Source organism: Pleuronectes platessa, chromosome 7 (assembly GCF_947347685.1).
Source record: "Pleuronectes platessa chromosome 7, fPlePla1.1, whole genome shotgun sequence".
Lineage (NCBI taxonomy): Eukaryota > Metazoa > Chordata > Actinopteri > Pleuronectiformes > Pleuronectidae > Pleuronectes > Pleuronectes platessa.
The window spans coordinates 3,858,179-3,871,775 of NC_070632.1; the positions used below are offsets into that span (position 1 = coordinate 3,858,179).

At 42.4% G+C, this 13,597-nt stretch overlaps 1 protein-coding gene across 1 annotated transcript; it reads left to right on the forward strand.

Moving 5' to 3' along the window:
• The first annotated feature begins 1,646 nt into the window (after positions 1-1,646).
• Positions 1,647-10,317, forward strand: pnp6 (purine nucleoside phosphorylase 6). The gene is made up of 6 exons (XM_053426907.1): positions 1,647-1,767; positions 4,597-4,766; positions 4,864-4,967; positions 7,343-7,518; positions 7,605-7,795; positions 8,547-10,317. Exons 1-6 carry the CDS (start codon positions 1,739-1,741, stop codon positions 8,741-8,743), a joined length of 867 nt encoding a protein of 288 aa, XP_053282882.1. The 5' UTR covers positions 1,647-1,738; the 3' UTR covers positions 8,744-10,317.
• The last annotated feature ends 3,280 nt before the right edge of the window (positions 10,318-13,597 follow it).

Here is a 13,597-nt window from a genome sequence, read left to right on the forward strand (position 1 = left end):
CAGGTTGAAGAACAATGTCTGCAACTGACAGACTGGTAATGACAACCACTGTCTGTACTGCAGAATGACATGAGCCCCTCGGATTGGATAGAAAACAGAAACACGCCTCCTATTTATCACCTCTCTTGTTCCCTCCCGTCTGTTGGTGTGTTGCTTTGTATGTTTGTTGAAAACAAACTATATGAGATATATTAGTGTGCGGAATTGATGCAACCTGGTTGCTGTTGGGGTCTTGGTGGAGTGTACGCGTAACTGAGTGTCATTCTAATTTGTGTTTGATGAATCATTGTCATTCAGACAGTTTGTTGGCTTTTAATATTATGCAAAATTAAAAGTTAATCATTTTGACTCCACCCGGTCCGAAGGTAAAAACATACAAAACAAACATTCCTGCTATAATGAAATATTGACCTTGTATTTGATCTTGAGCTAAATAAGAAAACAAATGGAAACACCCTCAGCTGATCTGTTATATTAGTAACTCATCATATCTTGTTTGGAGATGAACTCCATTTGTCGTCAGGATATTCCAGTTAAACCAGTGATGTATACACTTGAGTTGTGTCATCTCCAGTGCAAAAACCAAACTCACTGTTGACAGAGGCTCAACTATTTCCCAGTTGTTAAAACAACAGCTGAACCTGAATGTTCTCTGCCCGTCAATCTACTCTTCTTCTTATTATCTGTCGATATTATTGTCTAGTTTTGACACTGTTGCATAAAAATGTAAATCTTCTTTATATTGCTGTTGATACGTATGTGTTTCTATTTTATAACTTCTACGTACTTTATGTTTATAAACATTCAAAACAGTCCTCTGCTGATGAACTCAGTTTGTGTGTGTGTGTGTGTGTGTGTGTGTGTGTGTGTGTGTGTGTGTGTGTCTGTGTTTGTGGGTGTGTGTGTCTGTCCAGCAGGTTGTGATTATAAGGTCATTAAAAGTGCAAGTGGGTCTACAGAACTGGATTTGAAAGCCCAGTCAGCGTGAAAGCAGGGCAGGAATGTTTTATACTCTGCAATGTCTCATCTTATTTCAATTTAATCCTCTGCTTAGACTTTTAAGAGTTTTACATATTTTATAGACAAATGTATTGGTTAATAGTTCTCTATCTGTTTTCCACATCTTGTAATTGCAGCTTTCAACAGGCCCATACTCGATTATGGTTCTTTCTTTTCTCTTGTCACTTTCATTCTCTCAATCCAATCCATGTGTCAGCATTTTTAATTGTTGCACAGCCTGTGTGCCTGCGTGAGAGTGATCATCTGTGTGTGTTTGTGTGTGTGAGAGAGAGAGAGTGAGAGACAGAGCTGAACTAGTTGAACTAGTTGCTTTGCTTAAGACATTATCTGTTTGCAGTGAAGTATTTTTTATTATGTGTATGTGACGTGTACAGTCATGTTGTCCTTTATTCTCCAATGTCGTGCAGAAGTTACAGAGTTAATCTTTTCCTTCCTTCCTCTGTCTGTGTCTGTGTCTGTCTGTATGTGTGTGTGCGCGCGGGTGCGTGTGCTCGTGTGTCCGTGCACGCTTCAGCGAGCAGCTCATTCTACTGGAAAACTGGATTTAGTCTCCTGCAGAGGCCACGCCCCCCTCTGTCCGGTACGCGCTGACGTCAGCGTGCAGCGTGACCTCGGCAGTCTCCATCCTCCGTCACCTTCCTGGCAGAAGATCCCGTCAAGCAGCGACACGAACCCGGGTCTGATCCACGCACGGTCCCGCTCACATCGTCCGGAGGCTATGGAGGCTCCGTCCTGCTCAAGCGGCAGGTGAGACCCGCAGGATCAGAACAGACCAGATAGTGAAACTGACATCGTGCGTGTTGTTCTATCCGATGAGAGAAGACGCTTTATTATGAGGCTTTATTCTAAGGATTACACCTCTCTGACCTCATCAGGTGGGATTCACAGCTCTGCGCAGTTCACGCACGTTGAATTCCTTCCTTTAAAGATAATGTCAGTCAACAGGTCGTTCCTGTGTTTCTGCTTCGGCTTAGCAACAGCTCGGGCTGCTCAAACACACGCGTGTGTGTCTTTGGTTTTAGTTTTTTCTGTTCCTCCGGGGACGTGCTGTCATGTGTCCGCCCAACTGAGAGGCTCTGATCCAGGAGGAGGGAGGAGGGGAGGCCGGGTCCTGCCCCGCTCCTCCAGCCGGCCGCTGAATACTAAGTTCCGGCAGCACCGCGGACAGCTCCCCGGCCTCTAAGAGCCGGAGGGAGGAGGGGAGGGAGGGAGGAGGGAGGAGGGGATCACTTCCTGTTATATAACGTCGCAGGCTGCTGAGTGTGTGACCTGCATCAGTATTAGTCCTATTGTAACTGTGAGGGGAAATAGCAAAGCAGAATTCAACATTCTTTATTGTGGCAGAGAAATATAGCTTGAACACAAACGACAGAAGATGAGCCCTGGCTTTAACATCAAAATACATCAAAATGTAAATATTACATGGCTGTAAGTTTGTCTGTTCTCTTTTTACCCTCAACATGCCAGGGACTGGAGACTCTGGTACATGCATATCAACTATTGTGCTCATATGAATAAGTGTTAGTTGCTCATACATAAATAAAAAGTTAAGTAAAGTAAGATAAGTGTATATACATGTACATACTGAATGTTTGTGGAGTCGTGAAGTGACAGCCGGCTCTTAAGGTGAACATAAGTGCAACAAGTCATAAATTGCATTGTGCTCTTGAGTGTGTGATGATAAATAGAGTTTGAAAAAAAAGTCCAAACACCAAGATATGATAAGTAGATGCTTGTAACCGATCAGCTGCAGGGTGCTGCCATCTGGTTTCTCTTATTTGATTCAAGCTACTGACATATTTCAATTTGTAGGAACGTTTGTTTTGTATGTTTTCACCTTCACACATGAGTTGATTTGTTGTAAATATAAAGACTAAAATAACGATAGGTTACGAAGATGGCACAACTTGGGCGCTTACTGCACCAGCGCCCAAGTTGGGCCATCTTCCTACAAACAAACCAAACGACCAACAGATAGATTCATCATCAGCTCTTTAACTCAAGGTTCCGTTCACTCCTGTCTTGTGCTGTAGTGAATAGTGAGCAATGACAGTATGTAAAGACAGAACAAGTATGAATATTCAGGAGGCAGATGATACAAAGAATGATTACACACACTTCACCTAAAGATATTTGCTTTTAACTGCCGGTTTGCCTCTCAAACAGCCTATACTCTGAATACTGTTTTCAAATGAACCAGTCGGGTTAGTTACACAACCGTCTAACTGAATATTCTACACAAATGTTGAATTATACTGACTTGAATGTTGGGTTCCTTCCATGTCATTAACAGGTTATAATAACTTTCAAGTTTTTTATGATCAAATCTCCACTCAAAGTTACATTCACTCATTTTATTGCACATTGAAGTAACAACTAGAACGACAGAGCACAGTCTCCTTAAATCCAATCAAGCTGCACCGAGGTTCACAGACCCCAAAGATATCAGCTCACTTAATGTACCTCATGAATCCATTAAGAAAGTTAATGTGTGTGTGTGTGTGTGTGTGTGTGTGTGTGTGTGTGTGTGTGTGTGTGTGTGTGTGTGTGTGTGTGTGTGTGTGTGTGTGTTTGGGTTTGTGTGTAGCGCTGCCATGACCACCTGTAGTAATTCTTCAGGTTGAAGAACAATGTCTGCAACTGACAGACTGGTAATGACATCCACCGTCTGTACTGCAGAATGACATGAGCCCCTCGGATTGGATAGAAAACAGAAACACGCCTCCTATTTATCACCTCTCTTGTTCCCTCCCGTCTGTTGGTGTGTTGCTTTGTATGTTTGTTGAAAACAAACTATATGAGATATATTAGTGTGTGGAATTGATGCAACTTGTTTGCTGTTGGGTCTTAGTGGAGTGTACACGTAACTGAGTGTCATTCTAATTTGTGTTTAATGAATCATTGTCATTCAGACAGTTTGTTGGCTTTTAATATTATGCACAATTAAAAGTTAATCATTTTGACTCCACCCGGTCCGAAGGTAAAAACATACAAAACAAACATTCCTGCTATAATGAAATATTGACCTTGTATTTGATCTTGATCTAAATAAGAAAACAAATGGAAACACCCTCAGCTGATCTGTTATATTAGTATCTCATCATATCTTGTTTGGAGATGAACTCCATTTGTCGTCAGGATATTCCAGTTAAACCAGTGATGTATACACTTGAGTTGTGTCATCTCCAGTGCAAAAACCAAACTCACTTTTCCTGTTCACAGAAGCTCAACTATTTCCCAGTTGTTAAAACAACAGCTGAACCTGAATGTTCTCTGCCCGTCAATCTACTCTTCTTCTTATTATCTGTCGATATTATTATCTAGTTTTGACACTGTTGCATAAAAATGTAAATCTTCTTTATATTGCTGTTGATACGTATGTGTTTCTATTTTATAACTTCTACGTACTTTATGTTTATAAACATTCAAAACAGTCCTCTGCTGATGAACTCGCCCAAACACATAGGTAGTGTTGACTTTCTGTCACACACACATTGAATTCACTCTGTGAGGTTTTCTGGGTAAAGACAAAGACGTCATCAGAGACATAGTTAAGTAGCATTTTGCTCTTTTCAGATATAGTTATGAGGAGTACAAAGAGACGGCAGACTGGCTGAGGGACCACACAGAGCAGCGTCCGAAGGTGGCCATCATCTGTGGCTCCGGCCTGGGGGGTCTGGCTGACCTGCTGCAAAACAAGACTGTCTTCAGTTATGAGAAAATCCCTCATTTCCCCGTCAGCACCGGTAGGTCGTCTCTGTCCGTTGCATTTCATCAACAACGGCAATGATCATTGTTTTGACACACTTTGCACCAGCTCATACTGTCGGTGTGATCTTGCAGTGCCGGGTCACGCCGGGCAGCTGGTGTTCGGGAGCCTGCAGGGCCACGAGTGCGTCTGTATGCAGGGGCGCTTCCACTTCTACGAGGGCTACGCCATGCAAACGGTGAGCTGCAGCATGTAAAGTATAAAGTGTTCAACGCCGCTGGGTACACCTCTGTGCTTTTAAACTGAAATGGTAAATGACTAAAGCCTGTGTCATCCGTCAATAGAGAAAAAGCAATTTAGAGTCTCCCTTTAACCTGACACCAATCTGCAGGTTTTTGGATTGTGTAGAGATCCCAGAGAAAAGCCGCACAAGCACAGGATAAAAATGCAAACTTATATAATTAAAACTAAACAAAGGTCACAGAGACAATACAGGCCCCAAAGTATACAGAGAGTTTACCTGTGATCACAGACACAGTCAGTATATTTGAATTTCTAGTCGATAATGGCAAGAGTTAGGTTTGTGAAATAACAGGACAGTGTTGAGGATGTACCTGAGCAGGACACCAGCCTGTGAGGTTTGTTAATCATCCACGTGAGCTGCAGAACATTTCCACATTTAGAAACAGATGAGTAAATGTCTCTGGTTTGGTCCAAGGACTTTCTGTGGAAGGTGTCAGTGACTGAACAGAAGGACGGAGCGTGAAGTCAACTTCAGAGATGACGCTGACTTTTGCCGATTAGCAATTGCCAAAAAACGAAACAAACAATAGTACAAAACTATTAGCTATTTTGATTTTTGACGTCATGGAGTTGAACAAGTTGGATTATTTCACAGATTAAGTGAAATTCAGGGATGAAGTTAAGGAAACCGAGGGATGAATCTAACTGATCTGGACAAATGAGTCAAGGCAGCAGATTTACTCAAACAGTGCTTGATGGATTGATGAAACATTATTTTTAGATGCCGGCCTTAATCACGTTCCCTTGTGAGCGTCTTTCTCCCTGAATTTCTGTCCCCGGCCAACGTCCCGCTGCGTTTCCAAACCTTGCTGATGAGGCTGATATTGAATCCAGGATAAGTGAAGTGCAGCTGGAAGTTTAAACTCTGACTTTGTCAATCACTTTGAGAAAAGTATCCACAGCGTCTGTGGGCGGAGGCCTAATCTTTAAACTGTGGAGGTGAACACAAACTCACTTGATTATTCTTGTCACAGCAGGAGCCTCTTTGCGAGACTCAATTGATTTTGTGCCTCATTACTTTTAGGAACTGTCAGTTCCAGACTGGCTGTAGATACAGTTTTGGTAAATGCAGCAAATTGTTGTTTAAATTCCACATTTTTCAAATCATTAGATAAAACTTTTCATAGTAAACTTCTCCAAGAGACACATTAATCCTCAGGTTGGTAATTTTATCACATCAAGTTGTATAAAATGTGTCTTCCTCGTTTTTTTTTACCAGAGCTTGAAAGACCGTTGTGTGTTGCACAACTCTGGCTAACAATTTACTAAGTGTGTTGAATGATCATGTGACAGTGAGGTAACCTCTCCATGCATCAGGATGGCCGACGGCCTTTGGCCCATGGAGACACGGCCTCCTGGTTTAATCACCAGCTACGATGTGCCACCTCCACTTAAATCATCCATATAATTCCTCTAAATCATAAAATACAGTTTTTTACAAGCAGTAATACAGAAGGACGGATGCATTATGAGCCTCTGGTTTCCAGTTATGACTTTGGACATGTGATATATATCAAATATTTCCAGTTGAAACATCGACATAAACTAAGATGAACCCAAAGTGTCATGACTCTGAAGTTGTGATAGACTTTTCCCTTTGTTATGATCAATGAGGTCTCCAGGAAAAATCAAACCCTGAACAGAGAAGTGAGGAATATCGTTGGAGAAAAATGTATCTTTAAGGAGTAAAAAACATATTTTTACAGGTAAAGTGCAAAATGTGTGGTCATGCTTTTTGGAAAATGTTAGTAAGCTGTTAATCTGTGTTTATATTTAGATTAAAAAAAGTATTTCTTGATTCCAGTTGTCTATATTTGGTTGTAATTATATTTTCTTTTAATTCTTATGTTTGAGCTGTAAACTATCAAGCATCACTTATATTTCCTTCATAACGACATCTTAGGAATCATTGACAAAACTGTTTTTTAATATATATAAAGTACATTAGAATTGTTTTATTGTCGTACATTGATATCAGCATCGGCTACCAGAGTTCAATTTCATGGAACTCTAATTTAATTCAAACTATCTCGTGTTTCAAAATGACGGCACTGACCTTATCGAGAAAGCTGCGTACTTGAAAACATTTCTGCTCCAACAAGCTAAAGACTTTTATACAGACGTGAAATAGGGAAAAAAAACTATTTTCAAATGTGACTGCGGTGTCAAGAAGTAGCATTCATTCATCAGCCACTTATAAAGGTTTGCATAGAAACACATCTGTTTCAGACGCTTTCGACTTTTAAAATCCTGGTTTCTCCTGTGATACGATTCAAGACGGTTAAAGAAGAACATTGTTTGTCTCTGCAGGTGACGTTCCCGGTGCGAGTCTTCAAACTGCTGGGTGTGGAAACCATGATTGTGACGAATGCGTGCGGTGGACTCAACACCAACTACAGCGTGGGAGACATCATGCTCATCAAGGATCACATCAACATGCCGGGCTTTGCAGGACAGAACCCGCTCTGTGGCCGCAACGATGAGAGGTGCAGCACAGACACACAAAGGCAGCAACATGAGAGGGAAAGTTACTCTTTCCTGTATCATATTCCTTTCTGCCTTGTGACTCCAGGTTTGGAGATCGTTTCCCTTGCATGTCGGATGCATATGACCGAGACTTGATGGCTCTGGCCAAGCAAACAGCAGCGGAGCAGGGCTGCGACAGCTTCCTGCAGGAGGGGGTTTACTGCATGTTGGCTGGACCGTCATATGAGACCATCGCAGAGTGCAGAGCTCTGCAGATGATGGGGGCTGACACTGTGGGTTAGTACAGCTCCCTGCTGCTCACACAGAGGGATACTGATATGTTGTGGGAAAGCCTCTTAATGGTGCATCTGCAAAAGGAGACGAGCTGTGCAAACAAACATGAATATATTATTCAGATGAGAGGAGATAATGCATTCTGGAGGATTCGAGGATGTGGTTTGTATCTGCAGTATCGCCCTCTGAGATAGAAACTGCAAGTAGCCAAGCCACCATGACTCGACACGATGTGCGTTAATCAATAGAGTTGCTTGCTTTATGAACACAGAGGTGTAGTCTAAGGACATTCAGGCTCATCCTCTATAACCTGTTTTCAGAAGGTCCATTTGAAGGTGCAGTTTTAATTCACGTTGCACAGGTGGCACCTTACGTGACATGACTGATGATGAGCTAATGCTAAGGAGAGTCAAGTTAAAGGGGCAAGAGAAAGTCTGAATGGAAGTTTGAATACAGATATTTGTGTTACAGCTAACTGCCCATGATCTCAGTCTTATTCAGGTTCAGGCTGTTTACATGCAACTGAGAAACCATGAATACAGCTACATCACTTTTCTCCAGATCAAACTCCTCAGAGACATGAGAAATGATGCAGCTGCCAGTCTCTCTCATGTTGTGGCTGTGGACGATGGAGAGAAATATATTTTTAAAGAATAATCATTATAATACGTCAAGTTTAATGTTTAATGGAAGTGTAATAATAATAAATCACAGTTTTTTAAAGTTTTTTTCATATTTATCTCTTCTCCTCCAGGTATGAGCACAGCCCCTGAGGTGGTGGTGGCTCGTCATTGTGGCCTGCGTGTCCTGGGTCTGTCCCTCGTCACCAACATGGCGGTGACAGATTATGACAGCCATGAGAAGGCGAACCACAAGGAGGTGCTGGAGACCACCCGGCGTCGAGCCAAGGACCTGGAGAGGCTGGTCAGCCACCTCATCACCAAGATCTAGGACTGTTGGCACTAAACAAACAGTGAAGGGTGATAGGGGTGAATATAGCTTTGAATGTAAGATTTAAATGTGTGAAGATGGGGAGATGTACACGTTGGGATGAATAGGTTGATATGTATCACGGGTTAATCCCGGGATGAAGGAGCCAGTTAGCCGCTGCTTTAAATGTCTAAATAAAACGTAAGGATAGCTTTTATTTGTTTGGTCCAGTCGGTGAAAAATGTGGAAATCATCAGTAATTCAGACCATTTGAAATCTTAAATAGTAAGTAAAGCCGACAAAGGGTGTTTCACTGACAGACCACACCCAGCCTTGATTTTGCCTGTGGTTCCAATGGTGAGAAGTGCGCTCGGCCGCACCTTTAACCAAACCTGACAATTACACACGTCTGCTGCACCTTCAATGATAAACGGTGCATCGTATGACTCATGAGGTGTTGAAACCATATATAGACGAGGAAGAGCATAGGGCTGAGGAAGAGGTGTGAGTCAGGGGATGGACGGCCCCACGTATCCTTATTCTACTGGGAACCAGTTGAGCTTGATGAGGAGTCTGCTGGTCAAGCATTGGCTCTCTATTGTTCTGCAAACACTAGTTGCTGCATGACAAATACCTATTTCAGCTAAAAAAAATCTAATTAGTTTTATTTAAATTTTTCTATTGTATTTTTGGAGTACGACAACAGTTTATTGGTGAAGGATGTGACGAAATGACAGGAGCTTGTCGATCTAAAAAAGGATCTGTTTAATCTGAATCAAGCCCTGTATCAATAATCTGATGATATATTTAGAAATTACATTAGTATATTAGCATACTTAACATTTATGAGGGGCGATTTAGGGGTTCAGTATCTTGCCAAGGACACTTTGGCCTGCAGATGGTGAAGAGTGGGGTTTGAACCGGCAACCTTCTTGTTGGGGAACGACCACTCTACCCCCTAGGCCACACCACCACCGATTAGACATCTAATCAATCACTAAATAAATATATATATATATATAAATGTATATATTCATAGCCTTTATAATCCGAAAGGTTTTTGGATCTGTTTTTTTTTTTTGCACAACAAAAGTCCATGACAGTGTAATATCAGGGAACTGGCCAGAGAACCTGCAGTTTTCAATCTTCTCTGTGCTGATCTGGAAGCTCCTGCCAGGTTCTCTTGACCGTCTCATTCATTAGAGCTGGAAAGACCCGAGAAGCCCCAGATCAGCAATCCACCCCTTAGACCACTTGTATCAGGCTTCACATCCAGATGCTCGTGGAAGCCTTAAAGGGGAATTCCACTCTGAATGAGGATGTTGTTCACACACAGGGAATTCATTCCAACATACAGGATTGTTAAAGAAGTTTTGAAGATGTAATCAAAACTTGTTTGTCACAACCATTCTTTCTGTTTTCCTGTGTGAAGATAACCGCAGATGTTACATCTTGTTTCCTCGTGAGTCGTCCATTGTCTGTGTCTCTCTATATTAATCATATTTACTGTATCTAGGTTAGAATCGAATGTTCCTGCAACATGACTCATCTTCAGTTCATTCACATGCTGTTAAATAATAAACTTTCAAATGACATCTGGACTCTGTTGTTTTCTGGCATGGATTCACACACACACACACACACACACACACACACACACACACACACACACACACACACACACACACACACACACACACACACACACACATTTCTGTGTGGTAATTTCATGCTGACCAATGTGTCTCATTAAAAAACACTGTGGGGTAATCCCACCCAACCCCCTGTACAGTCCATTGTGAGGATGGGCCAACATGTCCTCACAATGATCGTATCAGAATCAGAATCAGAATCAGAAAGTATTTATTGCCAAGTAGGTTTACACCTACAAGGAATTTGCTCTGGTTATTGGTGCATACAATGAACATAGAAACATAAAAACACAATAAATAAAACACACATAAGAAAAGCAATAGAAAGAAACTATATATTTGCTGACTATTTACTTCTTATTTACTCACTTTTTCTAATATTAATACAAAGTAACATTTATTTAGACATAAATATATCCAAATAAAAATATATAAAAGATAAAAGATATAAAAAGTGAAGTAAAAAGTGAAATGCAAAATGCAAAACAGTGAACAGTGTCAGATTGCAATATGTTATGTAATGCAGTATAATAAAATATAATATAATATAGTATTGAACACATAACTATCTATAGATAGACACAAACACACACACACACACACACACACCCACCCACACACACACACACACAGTCGTCTCTCCATGACTTCAAAATACATTACAGTGACTTACACCTGCCAAACCCAAACCTCAGCCTAAACCTAAACTAAAGATGGGGTAGAGCGGTCGTCCTTTAATCAGAAGGTTTAAATCCCAGTCTTCCCCATCCCGCATGCCCAAGTGCCCTCGGGCAAGATACTGAACCCTAAGATCGCCCCTCAGAGAAAGTCCTGCACATAGATGCACAGTATGAATGTGTGTGTGAATGGGTCCATGGCAAATTATACTATAAAGTGCTTTGACTGGTTATCAACACGAGGAAAGCTCATATAAGTTCATATCATTAATTGTTTTTGTCCTCATAATGAAGACTATTCCCCATAATATCACACGCACACACACACACCCACACCCACACACACACACACACCCACACACACACACACACGCACACACACACACAGACACACACCTCATCAACACATCCTCTCTCTCTCTCAATCTTTCACCAAAACAAGCCTCAAACAGACGAAGACGCAGTGACATTGAGACGAAGTGGAAATGACTGTTCCGTGCTCCGCTCGCCTTCTGTTACATAATTGATCTACATACAGCGCGTCGGGGTGCAGCCCACTGTGGAGCTGAAATATTAATACAAATGAAGCAGGCGGCCTTACGACTCAGACACAGCATCCGTACTGTCTGGATCCTATTTACACACATTAACGCCTCAGCTTCACAACAACAAAGGTAGGCGTCTGCACAGATCTGCACGAGGGATGCAAGAGGAGGGATCTCTGCTTTGAATGGAGGGAAGTGGACGACAGGACGAGCAGATGAAGACAGACCGTGGCAGTGACTAAAGGGAAGAGGAGAGGAAGATGAAGTGTGTTTGACTCGGCAGCTCCCCCGCAGGCTGGCGACAGGCCTCGTCTGTAATGCAATGTTGATCTATCTGTTGGCGCCGTGCCAGCCGAGCCCAGCTCCCGCTATTGATTATTCCATGGAGAAAAGAGGAGCTGAGGAAAATAGTTCTGCTGAGTTCACACTCTTAGAAAAACCGTCACAAGCTGTCACACACTCTTTGTGTCTCACACACACACACACACACACACACACACACACACACACACACACACACACACACACACAGCTGTTCCTGTGCACCGTCATGTACCGGAGCTCTTGAGACGGCACTGCTCCTGTTAGTGAATGTGACTTTTACAAGCGTGAGGAAGAAAGTGGTTGTGAGGGAACGTCCCTGCTGACTTTCACACGCTGCCCTGGCTGCCAGCGGCGTGTCAGCACTGAACCAGCGAGCTGCAAGGTGGATGTGGAATATTACGGCCCCACCTCAGAGGAGAAGTGACGGGTCAGGGTTTAACTCTGCATCCAAAAGCACCATGATGCCAACTTGGTCCACGTGGATGATGTTAATGATTGTGTTTGCGTGCAGCATCACAGCCTCAGATGAGGTAGACGTGACATTTAGCACTGAAAGGACGAGATGTTAACCTCCAGCACGCGTGCCATTAAGTCTTGATGTGATGACAGAACATTACTGAACATCTCCAGGGCCGAAAGTGAAATGTAACGCACATGAAGAACATCTATTCAAGACATTTCCACTCAACAAGCTCATTTTTTAAAGGTTCAGTACTTCACACTGCAGAGGAACCAGAGGACGACACTCGGAGCTGGGAGGTGATCGACCAGGACGTCTGCAACGTTCAAGAATTCCCCTCCTAGCTCCTCAGGTTTACTGTTGCTCACCACAATATGAGTTTGCCATATGAGCGTATTAAACCTTTCACATGTAGGTGTGACAGTGGTCCAGTGGTTAGCACCGTTTCCTCACAACAAATAGGTTCATGGTTTCAAACCTGCTGGCTGACCAGGGTGTTGTGTGGTGTCTGCGCGTCAATCAATCACATTTTATTTGTATGTCCCATATTCGCAAATTACAATTTGTCTAATCGGCTTCACAAAATGCAACATCCTCTGTTCGTTCCCCTCAACACGAGTAAAACTACCAAAAGAAAAATTAATTACAGTTATTTATTACTTTGTTAGCAGCTGATTGCACCGTCTCCAAATTAAATCAATGCAGGTTGGAGGCTTTTGAATATGAAATCAAAAAGATGATCCAGCTGTTTTCCTGCTGCTGTACCGTCACATTGTGTGAAATTGTCTTAACCTATTTCATCCTGACCCGGGACCCTGGGTTTGTGCTTGCTTGCACACTGGCACGATCTACTGGACAAGCAGATGGAACAGAGCCATTCTTGATGCTGTTAATTACAACTGTGCTCCAAATGCCACGATAAATCAAAAAGTCTGCTCAAGGGTCTGTGGAAATCAGCCTCTCCTCTGAAAACCTCCTCAGACCCACACAGGTCAACTGAGAAGTGTCAGTGACATGTGATATGTGTCTTTTTGCAGATTCCATCCAGCAGCAGCAAAATGCTTCCAGGGGAAACTTGCCCTCGTGCTCGTTACAGTCTTATTACTCCATCCTCAACATGATCACCTCTTGCAGTGAATGAGTAGAAGAAAAACACATGAGTAGTTTATTTCCATGCTCATTCTCCTAATAGGATCTGTGGCTTCGGCTGCCTCTCT